This window comes from Montipora capricornis, chromosome 3 (assembly GCF_036669925.1).
Source record: "Montipora capricornis isolate CH-2021 chromosome 3, ASM3666992v2, whole genome shotgun sequence".
NCBI lineage: Eukaryota > Metazoa > Cnidaria > Anthozoa > Scleractinia > Acroporidae > Montipora > Montipora capricornis.
Window position 1 is genome coordinate 29,864,684 of NC_090885.1, and position 23,078 is coordinate 29,887,761.

At 39.6% G+C, this 23,078-nt stretch overlaps 2 protein-coding genes and 1 long non-coding RNA gene across 4 annotated transcripts; 2 read left to right on the forward strand and 1 right to left on the reverse strand.

Moving 5' to 3' along the window:
• On the reverse strand, positions 1–7,705 carry LOC138041279 (uncharacterized). 2 transcript variants are annotated; one of them, XR_011130785.1, is made up of 4 exons: positions 7,261–7,705; positions 6,373–6,438; positions 3,032–3,102; positions 1–719 (listed from the first exon to the last, which is right to left on the reverse strand). It is a non-coding gene; the product is annotated as an uncharacterized lncRNA (long non-coding RNA). The 2 variants fall into 2 exon arrangements; XR_011130786.1 differs by lacking the exon at positions 6,373–6,438 and having other exon boundaries at positions 7,261–7,699.
• Positions 7,706–12,132: 4,427 nt separating this feature from the next.
• Positions 12,133–15,023, forward strand: LOC138042844 (uncharacterized). The gene is made up of 2 exons (XM_068888878.1): positions 12,133–14,237; positions 14,756–15,023. The coding sequence occupies exon 1, from the start codon at positions 12,260–12,262 to the stop codon at positions 14,210–14,212; it is 1,953 nt and encodes a 650-aa protein (XP_068744979.1). The 5' UTR covers positions 12,133–12,259; the 3' UTR covers positions 14,213–14,237; positions 14,756–15,023.
• A 2,644-nt stretch (positions 15,024–17,667) lies between these two features.
• On the forward strand, positions 17,668–21,065 carry LOC138041280 (uncharacterized). Its single transcript, XM_068887046.1, has 2 exons — positions 17,668–18,839; positions 19,645–21,065. The coding sequence occupies exons 1-2, from the start codon at positions 17,774–17,776 to the stop codon at positions 20,694–20,696; spliced, it is 2,118 nt and encodes a 705-aa protein (XP_068743147.1). The 5' UTR covers positions 17,668–17,773; the 3' UTR covers positions 20,697–21,065.
• The last annotated feature ends 2,013 nt before the right edge of the window (positions 21,066–23,078 follow it).

A 23,078-nucleotide genomic window follows, 5' to 3' on the forward strand; every position in this document is an offset into this window, starting at 1 on the left:
TGCATGGTTAGACCGAATTTACAAGTTACATCGAACTGTATGAGGTGTGCCACCTGCCAGTTCAGATGAAAAATACTACAAATTAGTATACTATGACAAATTAACTGCATGGTTTTTAAGTCACAAGGGAGAAGCATAAATCCACAAAACGCCATTCAGGGAACGTTTTCCAGAGACTTTGCCCCGCCCCGTACGAGACATCTCGATGTCTCGTACGGGATGTCGATGTCATTTCAAGTAATGTCTTTGATGGAACGAAAAAGACTTAGCGATAACTGTAAGCTACTGTAAGAAAAACAAAAGCGGTGCATTAATACATGTACTATTTTTTTCTGGTAATCCCAGGGCATTCTCCTATTCCAACACAGCGATGAGTTCATAGATTGAAGGGCGTTTGTCCCGGGGTCTTCATTTTATTTTTGACACACCCGCTCGGATTCTCCAAAATTCCTCGTTTAGCAACTCTCAGTGAATTTGCAGTCCTCATGGGTAGCAAGTCTAGAATATCGAATACTATTTTTCTCCGAAATGGTTGATCATTTGGGGACTTGGTCGAGGAGAACATGTAAGGAGAATATATGTTGATAGAACGGAAGGTGTTCCACTGTTTTTCTATAATTATCAGCAATTGTTTTCAACGGTTCGCTCTCCTCCTTCACAATCAAGATTCGACAGCAGCTTTTAAGAGATTTGACTATATTATCTCCTGCAGATTGGCCCTGTATCAAAGAAAACAAAATTAAGGATATTAATGTTAACTGATTTTCCTTCAGGTTACACAAATACATGTACATAGAAAATTGACTGAGTACCCAAGAGAGACAGAATTACCAGTTGGTACAAAATAATAATGATTACAAAAATTGGTTCTACCTTCAGAAAATAATAGTCCAAAACTAGGCTGACTACCCAAGAGAGACAGAACTCGTTAGTACAAAATAATAATAATTTATAAAATTATTTACAAAACTGGTTCTGCCTTCAGATAACAACAGTCCAAACTATACTGACTACCCAAGAGAGACAGAACTCATTAGTACAAAATAATAATTATTACAAAATTGGTTCTGCCTTCAGATAACAACAGTCCAAAACTGGACTGACTACCCAAGAGAGACAAAACTCATTAGTACAAAATAATAATTATTACAAAATTGGTTCTGCCTTCAGATAACAACAGTCCAAACTGGACTGACTACCCAAGAGAGACAGAACTCGTTAGTGCAAAATAATAATTATTACAAAATTGGTTCTGCCTTCAGATAACAACAGTCCAAACTGGACTGACTACCCAAGAGAGACAGAACTCGTTAGCGCAAAATAATAATTATTACAAAATTGGTTCTGCCTTCAGATAACAACAGTCCAAACTGGACTGACTACCCAAGAGAGACAGAACTCGTTAGCCCAAAATAATAATTATTACAAAATTGGTTCTGCCTTCAGATAACAACAGTCCAAACTGGACTGACTACCCAAGAGAGACAGAACTCGTTAGCGCAAAATAATAATTATTACAAAATTGGTTCTGCCTTCAGATAACAACAGTCCAAACTGGACTGACTACCCAAGAGAGACAGAACTCATTAGTACATTTAATAATTATTATTACAAAATTGGTTCTGCCTTCAGATAACAACAGTCCAAAACTGGACTGACTACCCAAGAGAGACAGAACTAATTAGAAAAAAATAATTATTACAAAATTGGTTCTGCCTTCAGATAACAACAGTCCAAAACTGGACTGACTACCCAAGAGAGACAGAACTCATTAGTACAAAATAATAGTTATTACAACATTGGTTCTGCCTTCAGATAACAACAGTCCAAACTGGACTGACTACCCAAGAGAGACAGAACTCATTAGTACAAAATAATAGTTATTACAAAATTGGTTCTGCCTTCAGATAACAACAGTCCAAACTGGACTGACTACCCAAGAGAGATGGAACTCATTAGTACAAAATAATAATTATTACAAAATTGGTTCTGCCTTCAGATAACAAGAGTAAAAAATGGACTGACTACCCGAGAGAGACAGAACTCATTAGGGTAAAATAAAAATGATGAGAAAGAGACTGGTTGTGCCTTTTGATAACAAAAGTCAAAAACAGACTATCACATACAAGAAATTATTTAAAATGCAATCTGTTTTGCAATAATAATTTAATATTATAGATACTTTTAAAGATTACATTGAAACTGATCAATGTACTTCAGGTCTGGTTAAGCTAGCAGCTTAAGGCTGTATTCTGTCTATTACATATATGTAGTCTGTTTCAGTCTGACCTCTACTCAAAAACAACAAACAGCACTTTCCTATGCTGAATTTCTCATTGGGCTAGCTCTGGGGCATTGAGGTACACAAGCAACCCCACCGTGACAAGGTATGGACTATGAGGTGGTTGCAAAGTACAAAATGATCAGAAAATCATCTGGCATTACACATAGTAAACTCCCAGGAGTCAATCGGTTTAAAAATTTACAAACTAACAAACAAAACAAATGACAAATTATCCTAATGATCTTTTGCTTATTAGCTTGGCTCCACATAACAAGCTAAATTATGCTTCAAGAATTATTATTTTTATCATTATCATTATCATTATTAGGATATGTTGGGCAACTTTGTTTTCCATGCTCGACTGGTTATTTCATATTTAACAAGCCTGAATGCAATAATAATAGTTTTATTGAAAATGCCCCCAAAATAGAGAGAAATCTACTGACTTCATTGTGTAACTGTATATTTACAGCTGACATGTACCCTTTCCATCGTTTTGTAGAGCATGGAATATTAGCTCATATACTAGGATGGCAGGGCCAATGAAAACTTCTGAATTGTATTACACAATGATAAAATTTTTAATATTTATTATGTTTATAGACATCACAAAATTTACATACAGTCTCACTTTGAAAGAGAGCACAAAACAATTTATCCCATTGGTCTCTGTGCAATGTACATGTATGTAGTGTTTCCATGGTACTTTTAAAAATACAAGAGTTTCCTTAAATAACAGTTACCTACCTTTTAGAAAAGCCCCATTCAAGACAATCTCCACCTGCCCTTTTTAGCTGCCAAAGACCTAATACATTGCCCTGAAACAAAATATGGACATATGAAAACCCTACCAGGTCAGCTTCATGACCCGACATAATGGTTATGGTAGGAGCTGTGGAAATTTGACCCGCTAGAATTCCTTGTTGACACCCTGGCTTACAAACTTATATGGAAGCCTGTGACAACATCCCAAAGTGTCCACCTTACCAAACTGACCATTTTGTACATGTAATAAAATCAATAATTATTATTTATTGTTGAATTTTTCATACTTTTTTATTGATAATGTCTGATTTAGTGTTTCACTCATAAATTTGATCTTTTTTTGAGGGTGCCTGGGCATAAAGCACTCAAAGCACTTGTCTAGCTTGTGAGATTTCCCACATCCAATTAAAACAGTGGAGCAATCATGCCAAAAATTGTCCCTTAAAACAAAAGTTTTGCGATATAAGAATTCCTCAAGATGGCTTTTAGTGTATTGTTATGAATATGCTATTTCCGAGTTCCTGTCTGCTTCCTCTTCAAAGCGAGTCTAAGTGCGAAGTCTTTGTGATGGTAATTAGGTCTACATGTACATATGAATGAAAACTAATTTTCAGGAGAAAAACTTCGCACTTAGACTCGCTTTGAAGAGGAGGCAGACATGAACTCCGAAATGGCTTATTAGATTAACAACCCTCTCCCTCCTGAGAGTGACACTTATAGATTTTACTCTGAAATGGTGACACAGTGAGTAAATAGATTGTATAACCTCAGGTATATGCTACCCAGGAGGTTACAAAGTGAACTGGTGACACAATGAGTTAATAGATTGTATACCTCAGGTATAATTATGCTACCCAAGAGGTTACAAAGTGAAATGGTGACACAGTGAGTTATGGATTGTATACCTCAGGTATATGCTACCCAAGAGGTTACAAAGTGAAATGGTGACACAGTGAGTCATGGATTGTATACCTCAGGTATATGCTACCCAAGAGGTTACAAAGTGAAATGGTGACACAGTGAGTTATGGATTGTATACCTCAGGTATATGCTACCCAAGAGGTTACAAAGTGAAATGGTGACACAGTGAGTTAATAGATTGTATAACCTCAGGTATATGCTACCCAAGAGGTTACAAAGTGAACTGGTGACACAGTGAGTTAATAGATTGTATACCTCAGGTATATGCTACCCAAGAGGTTACAAAGTGAAATGGTGACACAGTGAGTTATGGATTGTATACCTCAGGTATAATTATGCTACCCAAGAGGTTACAAAGTGAAATGGTGACACAGTGAGTTATGGATTGTATACCTCAGGTATATGCTACCCAAGAGGTTACAAAGTGAAATGGTGACACAGTGAGTCAATAGATTGTATAACCTCAGGTATATGCTACCCAAGAGGTTACAAAGTGAACTGGTGACACAGTGAGTTAATAGATTGTATACCTCAGGTATATGCTACCCAAGAGGTTACAAAGTGAAATGGTGACACAGTGAGTTATGGATTGTATACCTCAGGTATAATTATGCTACCCAAGAGGTTACAAAGTGAAATGGTGACACAGTGAGTTATGGATTGTATACCTCAGGTATATGCTACCCAAGAGGTTACAAAGTGAAATGGTGACACAGTGAGTCATGGATTGTATACCTCAGGTATATGCTACCCAAGAGGTTACAAAGTGAAATGGTGACACAGTGAGTTATGAATTGTATACCTCAGGTATATGCTACCCAAGAGGTTACAAAGTGAAATGGTGACACAGTGAGTTATGGATTGTATACCTCAGGTATAATTATGCTACCCAAGAGGTTACAAAGTGAAATGGTGACACAGTGAGTTATGGATTGTATACCTCAGGTATATGCTACCCAAGAGGTTACAAAGTGAAATGGTGACACAGTGAGTCATGGATTGTATACCTCAGGTATATGCTACCCAAGAGGTTACAAAGTGAAATGGTGACACAGTGAGTTATGAATTGTATACCTCAGGTTTATGCTACCCAAGATGTTACAAAGTGATTTGGTGACTCAGTGAGTTATGGATTGTATACCTCAGGTATAATTATGCTACCCAAGAGGTTACAAAGTGAACTGGTGACACAGTGAGTTATGGATTGTATACCTCAGGTATATGCTACCCAAGAGGTTACAAAGTGAAATGGTGACACAGTGAGTCATGGATTGTATACCTCAGGTATATGCTACCCAAGAGGTTACAAAGTGAAATGGTGACACAGTGAGTTATGGATTGTATACCTCAGGTATATGCTACCCAAGAGGTTACAAAGTGAAATGGTGACAAAGTGAGTCATGGATTGTATACCTCAGGTATATGCTACCCAAGAGGTTACAAAGTGAAATGGTGACACAGTGAGTTATGGATTGTATACCTCAGGTATATGCTACCCAAGAGGTTACAAAGTGAAATGGTGACACAGTGAGTTATGGATTGTATACCTCAGGTATATGCTACCCAAGAGGTTACAAAGTGAAATGGTGACACAGTGAGTTATGGATTGTACACCTCAGGTATATGCTACCCAAGAGGTTACAAAGTGAACTGGTGACACAGTGAGTTATGGATTGTATACCTCAGGTATATGCTACCCAAGAGGTTACAAAGTGAAATGGTGACACAGTGAGTTATGGATTGTATACCTCAGGTATATGCTACCCAAGAGGTTACAAAGTGAAATGGTGACACAGTGAGTCATGGATTGTATACCTCAGGTATATGCTACCCAAGAGGTTACAAAGTGAAATGGTGACACAGTGAGTCATGGATTGTATACCTCAGGTATATGCTACCCAAGAGGTTACAAAGTGAAATGGTGACACAGTGAGTTATGGATTGTATACCTCAGGTATATGCTACCCAAGAGGTTACAAAGTGAAATGGTGACACAGTGAGTTATGGATTGTATACCTCAGGTATATGCTACCCAAGAGGTTACAAAGTGAACTGGTGACACAGTGAGTTAACAGATTGTATAACCTAAGGTATATGTGACCCAAGAGGTTACAAAGTAAAATGGTGTGACAGTGAGTTAAGGATTGTATACCTCAGGTATATGCTACACAATTAATTATTAATAGCATAGCTGTAATTTAACTTTGTATACTCTTTCGCATCAACTTTTAGGCCATGCTTTAACTTGCTTTTTCTGTGCACTTAGATCGCTTAGAAGTAATTCCAGGTTTCACCTGAAAGGATTGTGATTGTGCATAGACCTCAAAAACCCAACTCCTCCCGCTCACCTCCCAAATACACAAGAATGTCAATTAAAATAGCTACAAGCTTCGTGTACTTACTCCTGTTCCAATTAATTTTGTCAGATTTATCATCATTGTCTGCCACCCTTCATCTGGGATTCTGGCCTAAAAAGAACCCAGTCGGGAAATTGAAATTTGTCCGGACATCCGGAACAATAACCAAGCGATCAAGTCCACAGAACTGCCTTATCTTGGACAATCAAAGAAATTGGATAATTTATTATTTGGTCAAATTGATGGAAATAAGATTTGTCATCAAGATACTTTATTTGGGTGGGATTGACGGAGGTATTGACAATTAATGGGAGACCAAAGCGAGATAATCTCCCAGGCGGTTTCTTCTGAAGTGTAACCGACCTTTCAGTGAAATCTAGTGTCAAAGGAGTAATCTTATTAAGCGCCCAGTCCAAAATTTAGCTTGCTCTGGCTCCTCGTGCATGAGAAACCAGTGAAGGTACATGTAGGTATACAGGTGACAAGGGAGTAACTACAGAATAACCGGCCACTATTGTGCTCTTGTAGTGGCATCGTTTGAAGAACAAGGCATCTGTAAGTGGCGAATAAGGGGCTGGGTATACAGAGATCCATATATTACATGTAATTCCCTGTTCGTTATTATTGTTATTGCCTTAAATGGCCTTAATACAATATAAAGTGAAATTACTAAGGGAGTAGGTCTGCAAAAGTAATGACTGTGCTGAGGCCCTCCTTGGCGTTTTGGGAAACGAGGGAAGATGGCTATTTTGAACTGGGGAACAGAGGAAAAATGACAAAATGTCTTAGGAACAAGGCGACATAAACAATTTTAGGGAGCAAAAAGCCGGGTACAAGTTTGAAAGTAAATTGGGCGGGGAACAAGGGAACAAAACTTTAAAATTTTAAGCCATTTAAACTTAAATCAGGTTTGTAAGTAAGATGACGACTTACCGAAAACACCTCCGGCAGTCTTTTGCTTTTCGGATCTTTTGAATCTTCCCGCCCATTCGCTAAATGTAGCTGTTCGGCCAGGCCACCCTTTGTTCCAAACGTTCGTAGAACTCCCTTTACGTTTTGAAGAAGGTCTCTATTTTTGCCATGAAGTCTTCACCGATTAACCCTTTCGGAGACTGTCTGAGGTTGAATCATGTCACTGGCGTGTATCTTTGTGGCGAATGCTGATTATCTGACCTGAATTGTCGTTGCCCTTTCTTCCGGATTCCGTCGATGTTTACTGGATTTATTTGGTGGAATGCGTGCTATTTCACCCGCACAAAATGTTAAGGAATCGCAAAGATCCAATTTTGGTCGTACAACAAGGGAAAAAGAGAGGAAGAGCACATGCATTGCTCGCCCGCGCGAAAAACAAACCGATAATTCAAACCGATCTCGTTCCCAGAGTCTTTGCGGCGGGGCAATTCATAATGGCGAACAAAGTTGTTGCATCATGTAATTATTGTGAAATGTCCACAATCCTTCTCTTTGTGCCAACATCCAATCACAACCCGTTGCGAGCCCAGTGCGATTCCTGGGGCGCTTTCATTTTGGGTGGAAAAGCCGGGGAGAATTTTCTGCTTTAAAGGTCAAGAGCAAATTTCCTCAATCAAAATATGGAACGGGGGAAAGTGTGTTCCTTTTGAGATTTCCTTTTCTGTTTTTCTCAAGAGACTGGATACTAATCATTTAGAATAACAAATATGGCTGCCGGATTTTCGATCATTACTTCATAAGAAGTAATTCTCACCTGCAGCTACGGGCTATGAAAGCACCCACGTTAATTGACTGAAACCCGCACGATTAATTTGGGCAGCTAAACACCAATGCTATTTTTTTCAAGGAGCATGGTAAAGTCTGCTTACTAGCCTACATTACTTTCTCAATCTCATTCTGTGCTGGGACTCCTATATCACAAAGGCCTTGATTTACATGTTATTTGCATGATTCATCCCAGCAATTTACATGAAATTTACACACAAAAACTATTTTATGGCCGGGTTGTGTCAATTTACATAGATTTTATGGCCTTTGCAATTGTTGTAAACAATTAAAACGGTCTAATCTTGTGAGGCCCTAAGTACCCGTTTATTTGGAGAAAAATTGTCCCGGGAAGAAGGGTCACTCGCTTACCGGAGTTACCCTGGACCAGCCAACTTTTCCTACATTTCCCTATAAAATGCGGTTTAAGTAAACTGTTTACATGAGGAAAAAAAAGGGCTCGGCTAGAAGGGAAACTCACCTAGCCGGGTCACCCTTTGTCAACGGTAGGGTCGCCCTCCTGGCCAGGCCAACTTTATTCCATGTAAACACTTTGGCTCGCTCAGTGGAGTCAACTTGGTCGAGGCAAGATGATGAGAGAATGCACGAGTGCTATCTTCCCAGTCTCCTGATGATCGAAACTGAGCCGGGCAGCTCTTGACTCAGGGAAAAAGGTTAGTTCTTTTCTCACATAAACGCTAGCTAAAGACCCGGCTGGGAGGGTGACCATCTTTCGAGGACAACTTTTCTCCATATCAACAGGGCCTAAAACTTGATCCAAGTCGAACTATTAAAACACATACCGATAGGCATTTTATAGGTTGCAACCGGCGAACTTTTGATAAACCGAACTCAGTGTAACATGCAGGGCTAATTCAACAGTTTACTACATAATTTAATTAGGTAATAAATATTTGACACTCAAAATCATCGTGAACAGGGCATACTGATCCAAAATCATTTGGTAACTTAGACAGGACACGCATGATCATGATAAAGCGCAATTTACAGACATTTTATGAGACATGACCAAACGGCGTAAAATCTTTGTAAATTTTCGATTTATAGACATTTTTGCAAGATTTTATAAAGTCTGTAAATTTCAATTATTTCCTCTTGCTGTAACTCCAATAATTTACAAACATTTTACAGACATTTTATAGAGCTTTACTCAACAAAACTCTGTAAAATATCTGTAAAATAAATTTACAAAGATTTTATATTTTTGGGGTTAAGTGTTAAAGTCTGTAAATTTATTATTTACAGACATTTTATGAAGTCTGTAAATGGTCCAAATTTTCCAGTGAATCGTGCGCAGTAGGGATGCGCAATGCAATACCGAGGAGTTACCTTAAGATCAGTGGTTGTAAATAAGATATCGGGTTGAAGTCACAAGCTAGTTAGTTCCCAGGCTTTCAACTGCTCCTTTTTGAATTCCATGTGGAGGAAAATGAGGTCTTTTGGGGGATTTTTTCCCGCTTATAAAAATAAATCTAAGGAGACAACAAGAATTCACGGGACGTCTTTGGTGGACATATATTATCAGAATTCATTATCATTGTCTAAGGGTGATAGGCGCTTAAATGGTGCGCCATTACTGAATTTATAATCTTGAGGGCGCTGCAGTTAGGAGAAAATGACTTCTAAAACTCACTACTTTAAGAATGCAATACATGTGTACTCAGCTGAATTAGTATTTAGCACGGGAGTTTCTAGCGTTCGCTTTCCCTAGATTTAACCCTCTGAGGTCCAATCGGTCAGTTTTGAACGAGAGTAATGGCGGACCGTGAAATCCAAAACTTACACTGAAGGTAAACAGCCTTTGGATAAAAGTCGAAGCCAAAGATTTGACAGTCCAGTGTTAAGCACACACACGTTCGAAATCTTAAAAAAAAATGAAACTGATTTTTTAATCATAGTAGCTCTTTAAACGGTTTTATGCATGATTCAAAGGACCCTATGGGTCAACTTGTCACTGCAAATGATTATATGGGATAATGATATCAAAATTGATAACCTTGATATGACGGCAAAAGTTACATCAATATTATTTATTTAGTAGAGCCGGACGATACAGTTTTTCTCTATTGGAATCATCGAAAATTTTTCCTTGAAGCTGGTTGAGACTTGAGCATTCGTGGTCCTCTCCTTTGCCTCTAAAGTTAACCGCCGCTGAAGATTTTTATTTAATCTCCCCGCCATGAAAATTTCATAAGAATATAGGTGAACCAAATTCTTAAGCCTTTCAAGAAGACAGAACCTGTTTTTTTTTTTACATTTTTTTGCATAAAATTCACAATAGCATATTTACATGTACGATTGAACCTAAAACGGGGGCATGGACTGGATGGAGCAAGCTACTGTTTTCGCCTTGGCAGAACTGTTGTCCGCGGTGCCATCTCGTTGGAATCACTTTCCCGCCAAGGCTTCTTATGAACCTTATTCCAAAATGGCCGCCATTTTAGTATTCTTTTGTTTCCATGCAAATTGGCCCTTTTGGCTTTATTCAGGGTTAAATATTCTTTTGAATTTTACGTTTGAAAGCGAGGCCATAAGGGCCAATTTGCGTGGAAACGAAGAATACTAAAATGGCGGCCACTTTGGTATAAGGTGTATAGACAGTGAAGTTATTGGTGAAAATGGACCCTCCTTCGATATTATGCGAAATAACTTTGAAACTGTTGTCTAAAACATTGCCAGTTTGCTTTCCTCTTACTTAAAGCTCATGAGTAGCACATAGACGCTCTATCCAGTCTTTTGGGATCACTCGTTCCCAGTCCATTTTGGAAAAAACTATCACATCCAGGGATGTGAGAAATTGTGTGTTTCCATCGAGTGCTCATGGAAACAGTCGATAGGTTTTGCAATACATTAAGAATGTGTTAAGTATCGCTTGACATAACTAACATGCAATAGGTAGACAAAGCGCATAGCTGGGTATTTGAAGTAAAAATGAAAACGAAGTAAAGTTAAATCTTGTGAGCTTTAGAATTCACGATGTTTAAAAGGTTCCTATTCTGATGTAATTGTCCGTACTTGAGAAGAATTGAAATGGTCGTCAAACTAAGTTTTAATATTCTGTTGACTTGTCCATTCTTGCTTGAGCTAACTTGGATGCAGTGTTGATTTCTAATGAAGCGCTTATAAATCATTCTTGAGATACTGAATATAAGTTTAAATGCGTTAACTTCATCGAAGTGTGCGTGTTGCGCTTTCTGTCTATTTCGAAATGGCCTCCATTCTCGTTTTCTATCATTAGCGTTTAATTAATCACTTCTTGCCCCGTTAATGCCCATGCATATTTAAATGCGAAAAAAGTAAAAGCCTCGTTGAAAGGCCTCGTTGAAATAAAAATGTTCTTCTGAATTCTGAGATTCCGAAACGGGAAAGGAGAACTTGTTTGAAAGCAATAAGAAAGAAAATTTAAAACGGTGGCCATATGATGCGAAATGTTAAATTAAAATTGCAGAAAAGTGGTACAGATTCAATATGTTTATTTAGACTGTCAATTTGAATTGTCTGGCCTCCATTGTTTTGTCTGTATTGCCGTTTAACAATTAAGACTGAAACTTATGAAATAATCTAAACGCACGCTTATTTGCTGCTAATTGATAAGTTGTTAGTTGTTTTGAAACAAAAACCTGGTTTATTGAACCACAAAGATAAGGTTCAAAGCTTTGAGGCTCTTCATGATTAAGTCTGACATGTCAACAATCAAACGCTGGTCAGTTGTAGTATCTAGGGATCTTCTGTCCTACATTTTACAAAATCCCATTTTGAGGTCTATGAAAAGCGTACGACTGCACCTTCTTTTTTGTTTTAGTAAGAAAGGGGCCAAAATGGAATAAACGATTGCGTTAAAAATTTATTAAGTTCCAATTTGTGTGCTTATTAGTACAAGCACCTTTCCTCCAGTAGAAAATGCGCTTTCCTGCAAAACCCGTAACACGAAAAAATAGGTCACAGGTGGCTTTATTGTAGGATGTGACGCCGCCACAAATTGCTACTCTTCCGTAAAACTAAGTGCCACGTGCGATGAGATGATAAAACATTAAATCATGGCAAGAATTCCCTTGGAGTGAAGTCATCACGGCTTGAACACTAAGGCCATCGAAAACTATCCTGTGTTTTGACTTACTTCTCTTTAACGGAAACCAAGAGACCGCTTTTGTTTACAATATCTCTTCTCCTCGGTATGGCGGCCTTTCGGGGATTATGGATATGCTTTTTGGGGATTGTTGTGGTTAGTTTCTTCTCCGGCACTTATTCAAAGGGAATGAAGATGAAAAGAAGCCCCAGAAAAAACACCGTTCGTTATACCGTTCATGAAAAACCCCCAGAGCTAGTTGTGAATGCCGATCCCGAAGGAGTAAAGGTCCAAGCCAAGCCTTCGAAACTTCAAGTCATAGCTTATCCTCATTTACAAGGGTTTAGTCCCTATGAACACACAGCGGTTCTTGGACCACATAGTCCTCCTGTTAATATTGGCCCAAACGCACCTCCAGTTCATATTGGACCACACGTACCAGCAGTTCATCTTAGCCCACGAATTCCAAGTCTTCATTATGGAACAAACGCTCCGCTTTTACACGTAAGGCCTCATGTTCCGTTTGTTCATATGACGCCTCCTGTGCACGCCGTGAACTCTCTCACTGGCCCTCCAGTGCATGTTATGTCGCCATCCACAGTGTATCATCAACCACCCATTGTTTTCCATCAGCCGCACTTTGGCTATACAGCTCCATCATTTGGCGGATATGGTGCTCTTGGAGGCTACGGAACAGGTGTGGGTGGTTATACTGGAGCTTCCGGTTTCTTTGGACGATCTACGATCCCAGAAAATGATGACGAAAGCGACGAAGATAATGACATAGACACCGACAATGATTCTCAAAACAAAAAGGGTAAATCAAAACGTGAAGTTGTCCAACAAAAAGTTAAACGACAGTGGTTTGGGTGGCATCCATATCCACACACAGTAAACGTAGGACCGCACACACCACCTATTCATGTCGGGCCACATTATCCTCCCGTTCACATTGGTCCACACGTTCCAGCAGTCCACATTGGACCACACGTCCCAGTAATTAACGTTCCATCTCATGTCCCAGCAATCCATGTACGCCCCCATGTTCCTGCAGTCCACCTTGGCCCTCCTGTACCCATCATAAATGCTGGAAACCACTTCCCGGCTGTACATGTTACGTCACCACCTACCATTTATCATCGTCCTCCTATAGTCATCCACCAGCCTCATATTGTTCATCCTTATGGCGGATGGAAGAAAAGGTCAGAAATAGCGAGGTCCAAGGTGTCAAAAGACGATAACGTGAAGCAAGAAGAGGTTGAGAGTGAAGGAAGCAGTGCCGATGAAGAAACAAAGAAAGAGGAAGCTCAGGAAACTGAAGACAAACAAATTGATAAAGTAGAGACATCTGGAGAATCGAGTGGAGAAATTCAGGAGGACAGCGGAGAAAATCCCGAAGAGAGAAAAGAGCCGCAAATAAGCACAAGGTCTACCGAAGATGTTGCCGACGTTCGACAAAAGCGTCAGATGTTCTCGAATGCTAATTCCGGACCAAATGGAGATTCAGTAATATTTGTTCATCCAAGTGAGCACGGTACCGGGAGCCCCGCAGGACTTGGTGACTTGGCTGGTGGTCATGGAAACCCTTTAGAGGGTGGTAATCCAGCTGAGCCTTTTGGAGACCTGTCTTCCAAAGCATTTGGGGAAGGATTTAGCCCCAACTCGTTTCCAGAGGGAGGGCAAGGAGGAGAAATGGGTGCTGGTGGAGACAGCCTTGCTGGGCTAGCGGGAGCAAGCCTCGGGGGAGCAGCAGGTCTCGGAGGAAACGAAGGTGCTCCAGTAGGAGCTAATAGCTATTCTGAGGGTGGATCATTGGGTGGTCTTGGTGGACAAAGTGCACCTGAAGGAGAGCTTGGAGGTCTGGGAGGCTTAGGAGGTGGAATGTCATCGCCACTGACCGGAGGACTGGGAGGAGAAGAGGCAAGATCCTCTGTCCCGCGTTCTTTTATTCCCAGACGATTTAGGGAAGTAACAAGGGGCTACCTCACAAGAAACCCGCTTGACGATGGAAGGAAAGCTCCGATCGTAAAGAAAACCCAAATTCCACAACCAGGACAGTAGAACGGGGTGCTACAGTTAATTGTTGGTGAGTACAGTAATAGTGAAAGTAAGTAATGTTGCCGATTTAACCGAAACGAATATCATGGTGTTGGCAACTTGTTTTCTACTTTAGTTGCAGCAGTATACAGCGTATATTCTTTTATTTACTTTTATTGACATTAAGTGAGCTTTTATGCTGAGCTTCTCTGTGATTCAAAAGAAACAAAAGCAAAGTAAAATAAACGGGATCGATGAAATTTAAATGATTTATTCAAAAGGAGAACGATGCATGCACTCAACTATGAGGAGATTGTAGAAACAAAATAATTTCTTGTCTGGTGTAATACAAAACGTTCGGTTATATTTCAAAAGAGACACAGTATTAAAGAAGTTAGAAACCGTGGCAGCTAAACTCATCGGGTGACATAAAGTATTTGAAATTATGGTGACTCAGTTTTGTCTGCATGTGCGCATCTTTCTACCAGTGTCCTCGCTTCATCGGTCGACGATATATCACACACGAAGGCAACGCTTAATCGATTAAACCTTTTTTTTTCTCCGCAGGAACAGTCCCCAATAACGCCAAATATTGGACACCATATTAAAAGAAGCTCCACACGTTGATTTTATAGCGATTCCAAGAGACTGAGGAGATTTTTATTTAAGACCTCGCAGAGTTACACTTTGATGTCATTTGCATGCTAGAAAGAGAAGAGTATACCACGACATCCCAAAGGCCAAGATGGCGACCTTTCATTTAGCTTGAGGAAAAAAAGTTATCTATTTTGTTTAAAGCGAATGTTGTGAAAATAAAATGAACAATTTCTGAAAACTGTATAGAATTTATTTAAATTAGGGTCAAAGACATCAAACGATATTCTATGGTCGCACTTTGAGATATATACTGTTAGAATAATAAGATGTTTAAGCTTTTCTACATACTTGCAATAATCATTCATTCTGGCCTTTCCTTCCATTTTTCTGTTATTTTTAAGACTAAAACACACATAGTATTTATGTAACACTAAAATGTAGCATTTAAAAGTTCTTATTCTAACAGGCATTCATAAGATAAAGGATAACATATATTTGTGAGAAAAATTCAGTTTAAACTGAACCTGGACTAGAATGTAAGGTTTAACTGTCTACACTTCACGTCATTGTAATGATCGTTAATTCATGGAGACCTTTCTTGGGAACACATGAGCTCAACAAGTTGAGTGTCTTCATAGCTATGTCAGTAGAGCATGGCACCAGCATGGCAGAGGTCGTGGTTTGGAATCCTTTGAAGCCACCTGAATATTTCAGGTGCCTACAAGGGACAATTTTCCAGATAAGTGCGAGTATCACTTTTCTCAATTTGGTAATTATTCATTTATTGGTCAATTGGCATTTTTAATGTAGAAGCTTGTCTTTGAAAGCTAAAAGCCCTATGGCGACAGTGTTTTCAACAATTCGATCTTTCTATTCGCCGGTTGAAGTCTACGGCAGCTGATAAGATCTATACAGAGCGCACAGAAGCAAAAAAATTTGCTTGACTGTCCATCTGGGTCTGTTAATCAATAGTAGGAACGGTGCCCAGTTTGACCTTTTCTTGAATTAGTTTTACTGAGCGAGTCATTTTGCATAAAATAGGGTGTGGTGGGTCGCTGTGGTAAAAATTTGAAAACTTTATTTTTTGTACTTTATTTCGGAAACGAAAAACGGTCTGCCTGGTATTCCTGGGACTTAAGCCACGAAGCCGTAACGCCTTTGCTTGAGTTCCTTTCTACTCATCCATTCCAGCAAATGGAAGCGGATCCCACACACACTTCCCTGAGTAGTCTGGAACGAATGACGGTCATAGAGTGTGATAAGTCAGGTCTGGCCCTTGGGCTCTATTAGCGAGACGAGAATGTATCTGTTCTGTTAATACAAGCGAACCATAGAAACGCTTTAACATACTCAGTTAAAGCAAAGGAAGGTGAATACCAAATTCATTAAATACACGTAAACTCAATCTAATTAACTGGGACAAGATAACATCTATTAGTATCACCCAACTAGGGGACTAATGCAAATCCTGCATTTTGATTGGCCACACTACTAGAGGGCTATTATTAATAGTCCTCGAGTAGCGAAAAGGGCTACGCTTTCTTTCGTTTTATTCCCAAATAATTATTTCTTTAACTTGCATTTGCTAACTTTATTATCGCCTTTTCTGTCCGACTAGTTGGGTGATACTAAAACAATTAGACCCTTCGCCCTTAAGGGCCACGGGTCAATAGCCCATTCGGCTTCGCCCCATGGCTATTGGGTCTTATTGTTAATTGTTTCTCCAAACTATAGCATTAGTGACGAGGCACTTTGGTCCCTGCTTCTGACCAAAAATGATTGTTTTTCTTTATAAATGATCAAAATAAGCCTTTCTTTATATCTTAAGGTGTACCGATGGTTTCAACATTCGCTAATTTTGGGCTTAGGATATTCGGCATAAGAACGTTCCATTTTTAGCTACAAAATTGGTGATGTGTGGAAGCCAGCGTGGATGACCATCCCAGAAGTGTCAAAGGCTCGTCAAGATTTAATCAAATGTTAATGTAAGCGAGAATGTTCCAGGTGCAAATCTATATTGGACACCTCTATGTCGGTGCAAATGCAATATGATAAGCGCTGGTCAAAAAATTAGTTAGAATTAGGGAACTAAGTAATTTAGCGAAGAAAGGCACGCCCGCAAAGCGTCTTGGAGATCAATATTCTTAAAAGATTACCGAAAATAGCAATAAAAACTGTTTAACCTCTTTTGCCTTTTTACAAGTAGTTTTCGTGAAGTTTCAATCGTCAATTTGCCTTCAAAAACACTTTCTTTTTTCCACCTGAGCTTGGTAACCAGGCAGTCCAGGTTGTGACGTATTTTTGAAATTTGTCTCCACGTAAGCGAAAGTTGTTAGGTATATCCTAAGGAATCTGTGTGCAAAGTTTGGTGCTTTTTTTCACTCTGGTTAAAATTGTACACTTAGGAACCTGGTAAATCCATCAGCCCTGGGTGCATTATGGCCACGAGCTTTCGAAAGGGAACGAGGATACTTAAAATGTAATACCACTTTCATTTGTCTGAAATTAGGAGGCTTAGCCAAAGTGACCAAGATGTAGTTATAAGTGTCTTCGTTTATGTTATATGCCGACTATGTGTTTATTGCACTGCTTGGTAGGACATCAGTATCTTTGGTGTGGGCCAACTTTTACGGTAAGTTCAAATCGATTGCCTAAACACCAATCAGTTTTGCGATTCAGCTTTAAACTGTATAATTCGTTAGAAGAGTGAAGAATGATGTCGCACTTTCCATTCTACTGCGTCAAAAGAGTAAAAAACGTCCTCATGCTTTGTAATATGTCATTTACACAACCAATGATTCGAATCAATAGGAGAGAATTGGGCCACTTGTTCATAAAAGTGTTTAAAAGTTATTCATTATTTACGCAAACATGATATCACCAGTCACAAAAGCGACAAACGGTCGAAACACAGTTGCGATAAATATGCAGGGTTCTGTTTTATAAATCACAGAAAGGAAGGTTCGAGTCCTTCACTTAGATACAAGCATGACATGGTTTTGTTATGGTGGGACTGTTCGGGTTGCATTCTGTTCAGTTGTTTGTTTATTGTATCATCTTGGAAGTGTTAATCCAAAACCATTACCTCAAGAAGGTGGCTCAGTGACTCAAACTGGTGAACCATCACATTTTCAAGTCGATGATAAGGCGGCTGAGATTGAAGTTAATGCTAACCCAGCTGGGGTGAAAGTCAACGCCAAACCAGCGTCTCTTCAAGTTGTCGCAAAACCTGGCACTCCAGCTGTCCCAATATTCCATCCATCAATACACCTGGCGCAGCACTATGCACCTCCTCCGGTCATTCATCGCCAACCAGCTGTGTTTTTTCATGGGTGTTACCATTTTCCTTATTGCCACAACTGGTTTTATAATGGAATAAAACGAGGAAAGTTTCCAACGCCTAGCAGTGATGAAACCCCTGTCAGGGCACACAAATCAGACATTCCGCGAGAAAATAAACACATAAACGACGTGAAGGAATGGAAGCGTCAATTTATATCCCCTGTTCCACAACTTGTACAACCCTCATCATTTGATGGTTTGGGAGCCCTCGGTTCTTTTGGATCGTATGGATACGGGCCCTATTCTCCGTTTTCACGCGTAAGCTCTCCTTTAGGGGCGTATAATCTGCAAACAAATCCTCAAGTACGATCTTTTGCATTGCCCTCTCAGTTTGGTTATCCAGAGGGGTCGGAACAAACTGCTTTCACGAGAGGCATCGTTCCTGTCATGGCAGATCCTCAGGAAAATCCCGACGTTTTGCGTGGATTTGAGAAACTGTACAAGGAGCTCAACAGACTCAAGGCGATATACAACGACATCTTGAGACAAGGAAGCCATAATACTTTGCAAAGTTTAGGATATGGTAGTGCAATGGATCTTAATGGTGCGAGGAGCTCTAGTGCAGTGAGGGGTGGCCTAAATTATGTGCCTTCAAATCTACAAACCGTTCAATATGTTGATCCTGTGAGTTTGGGAAAACTTTACCTGCCTTCACAATTGTCTCAACTTTACGCGCCACAAGGCTCTTTGATGCAGTCCAATGGAATCACAGGTATTTTCCCAAGAACAAACAAGTGATACTTTAATATGCCTTAAAGTGACAAAGATGTCAATAGTCAGAAATAGTCAGAAAGGAAAAACTTCCGTGTCGCAAAAGTGAGAGACAGCACATGAGAAAACAATTTTCAAATAGATAAAAGTGAAAAGAACAGAATAATTTAAATTCGGCCTATAGGCTACTTACTTCCTGGCAAAACTCACACAACTTTAATAGTTTGATTTAGTCGATTTCACCTTCAAGTTGGTTTTTCAAAAGTTAAGTAAGGTAGATCGCCTATCTACCACACGATTTAGTGCTTTCGCAGATGAGATTGAAGCCAGTTGTCAATTGGATTATCCCACAAATTCACATTCCTTGTGCGTTCCAAAAAAGCCATGGAAATCGGGTGAAATAGCAACTCTCTTACCGTGAAAGGTGCTTGGCTCGCTAACCGAGCCAAAAACAAAAGACTAAACAATTGAAAACATGAATTACACTTAAAAACAATGGAAGGTGCCCACAATACCAAACAATAGCAGGCTACGAGAGCTGCTATACAACTGTAAAAAACTGCCTCTGATATTCAAAAAAACGCACGCGATTACCGACTATGACTACCGTCCAATGTAAAAGGTTCTCAGGAATGGCTAGATTTCGTCGGTTGGCAATTTGCACGGACAAACAGTGTTATTTAGATTTATCCCAACTAAACAATAACTATAAAGGTTTTCTTAAAAATCGCAATTGCGCTGCGACAATCTCTACCTAATTGTGAAATGGGAATTTTTGATTAGCTTTTAATGTCTGTTGTCTTCAGGGTCCTCACTTGGTGAGCAAGCCATTTCCCCATATGTCGCACTGTCTCCTATGCTGCAGCGACTGCAATTAGTAGGCAGGTCAAAAGTCCCTGGGGAATCAGCGAAGAAAACAAAGAAGCGTAAAGGGTTCATGAAAGGGAAAAAAAAGGTCAAACGGCAAGCCATAGTTGAACCAATCGTGCCTGAAGAACAGAGTGATGTGGATGATTTAATACAAGATGGCATTTCTCAAGACTACAAGCGACAATTTATTTTTGCACCAGCTCTGGAAACAGCAGCGCAGCAATATCAGCCATTTCCGTCATCAGTGTTGCAGGAAACTTTGCATCCCCAGATAGGTCAGTTACAACTTCAGCAGCTGATGGAGCAGCAGTCTCTCGTACCACAGAATGTTGGGTTGCAGCCAATGAGGATAAATTCAGTACCTGTGGTACAAACAGGAATGTCAGGGTCTCAGCAGCTTGGAAATTTCCTTCCGTTGGAATCAGCGCCACTTAGGTACCTAGCACCTTCTGTGATGTCATCGATGGAAGCGCTTCGTTCAAGATTGACTGGTAGATTGTCCCCCTTGATGTCCTCATCATTAGTTCCTTCAAGTTTAATATCCCCACTTCGTTTCAGTGGGTTGTCTCAGCCACGAAATGCCTTAGGTTCGATACAAGATTTTTCTTCTGGGTCTCTCTTCCAAGGCAGACCAGTTTTTCGTCAGCCAAGTAGATATGGATTTCAGAGGTACACGAGACGTTCCCTTCTACGGCCTCAATATCGCAGACAGTTGGATAACATCCGGGAAGAGCATTTAGATGCACTAGAGCCAGAAATTTTAGGGAAGGAGGAAATAACAACGCCAGGAACTTACACAACTGAACGCGTACCAACTTCTGAGGGAGAAACTCTTATTAATTCATCTGTTGGGTTTGGGCCAATCACAGTTGAAGCTAAGACTGCCGAGGGCGCTAGGGCAGAGGAGGCTGGTGTAGAAGATAAACGAGAAAGTATTGCCAGGCTGTTTCACAGTAATAACAAAAGACCGTTAAAGAAAAAGCTGTGACTTTACGTGACTTTAATATGCTGGAAACTGTTTGCTATGCATGCGCTCAACAGGAACGATCGCCTTGCTAAGATAGGACTTAACGTTTTGAAAATGAGTTGGCCAGCGAATCTTTTAATTAATGAAATATTTTTGAAAGTACCAATTTAAACAATACGATCTCAATTGCGTTTATGAAACAGGAACAACAGTCTCTTATGTAAGCTTGATTTGAGGTTGAAGCATCAAATCACATGGGGAAACATCACTTGGTGCTGAGTAAAATTAAGAATTAATATCACTTGTGTTTTTAAGTTAAGGCGTGCAGATCTCAATAATCGCATGATTTTCGTAGTAATTAAACATACCCTTACGGGTGTCTTAACGAGGTTAAACATAGTTTTACTCGAATATCTCCGAAATAATTATACACGGTTAAATTATTTTCGTAAACTGCCAAGACGACATCCCCCTTTTTTATTCAAGTGTCAATTGTATACTGAGGCACTAATTGGGGACACTGCACAGCAATGAAATCAAATCATAGCTCACATCTCGGAGCGGAGTAGAGAAAGAACAAACTCAACTCACATGTGAATTGAAGCCAGGCCACATTAATGGAAGGCGAGTACTCTCACCACTGCGTCATCCTTCCCCCCTGCTTCAGCGGTAGCCATATACAAAGTTTCAGAGTTTTTGTAGTTTAAATTTCATCTCTGTTAGAAAATGGACCAAGATTTGTTGAGGAAGATGCTGCGAACTCCTTTACAAGTTCGGACAGGGGTACGGATAGTAAAGATGACGATTTCTCACGTGAAAAGAAGAATACTTCAGACAAGGTGAGCGTATTTTAAAGCATATGATAAATTGGGTGTCTCTCCAGTGTCTCGATCTGGAAATGAAATAAGCCAAGAGGAGATCACGGGCGGGTAGGCGGACGATTCCTTCTATCCTAATTGGAGCAGGGCTCTTAATGAGATTAATCATGCAGATAACAACATAAAAAATGAAGGCATCATTGCTATTGTTCGGGCTGTTCCACACAACAATACTATTAGAAAGATCTCACCGAGGATAGTCTTGGTGACCAGTGATACCCCATTTTTTACGGAGGGTGTGGAAACAATAGAGTTATAAATTTCCCCAGACATAAATTTCCCCAGACATAAGGCCTGCCAAGTCTAATTGACTAAAAACGTGGAAAGACGAGGAAAAATAGATCACAGTAATACACAGCTGCAAAAAGAAGAAGCCATTAATCAAGAACTAGACAGGTGAATTTTTAAAAGTCTCCATCTTTCTGGGATTGTGAATAGTGAAATTTTGCGAAAGCTCAGTGGACATAACAAGTTCCAAGAGATTATGAAGGTAAGAGAAGTAATCCCTCATACTGGCCCTATTCCCATCGTAATCCCTCTTAAGTTATTTTTAGATCTACTGCGAGATCTGGTATTCCCACGAGGGTTAACTGATAGCCAATCACATGTCCCCATTTCCACCAATCTTGACAGCTGAGCGAATTCCCACGCAATAATTCGCGTCGTTCGCGATTTACCATCAAACAAAAATGGCGGAGGATGTTGAGACAAACGCGTATATACATTCTGTGGACGAACGTGACTTGTTGACTACAGAGTTAAGCGATTTCAATGACTTATGTTTTGAAACCTGTATCTTGGAAGGAACGAGTTATGTAACCGACAGGATTTTGTACAGAATGGCAAATGGAAGACTCTAGTGGATAAGTACGATCTCTCTGACTTTAACAAATGCATTCTCGGTTTCCTTTGCGGGATTAAAAGATGATGACTTAATTCGTATTAGTTATATGGTGATAAAGTAGACAGATAGAGTTCTACAACAGTACCAAACATGAAAGGAAAACTTGAATCAAGCGTCCGATAAAAATTTTTGAACCCGTGCTATCGGATTCAAGTGAATTTGCAAAGCACGTATGTTAAATATAGCTGTCTCCTTAAAAAAAGATTTAACACGGTTTCGTATATGGCACAACCTTGAACGTGGTATCATTGAAAACTAGACAATTAAGCGATTTTAGTTATAGATGCTTGAAACCTGTATCTTGAAAGGATCGAGTTTTATAAGCGACAGAATTTTGTAAACATTGGAAATTCGCAGACTACAGTCTGAAACAAGTAATATATCGCTGACTTGGTTAACGAGTTCTTGATTTTCTTCGCGGAATTAAAATGTGACGACTTAATTCTTAGATATTCATAAAGTAGACAGATATCAGACATGAAAGGAAAACTTGAACAGACAGTGCGGTAAAAATGTATGAACAAGAGGTATTGGATGGAAGTCAATTTGCAAAGCACGCATGTTAAATATACCTGCATCTTTCAAATTATTCAACTCGGTTTCGTACATTGGACAGTGTTG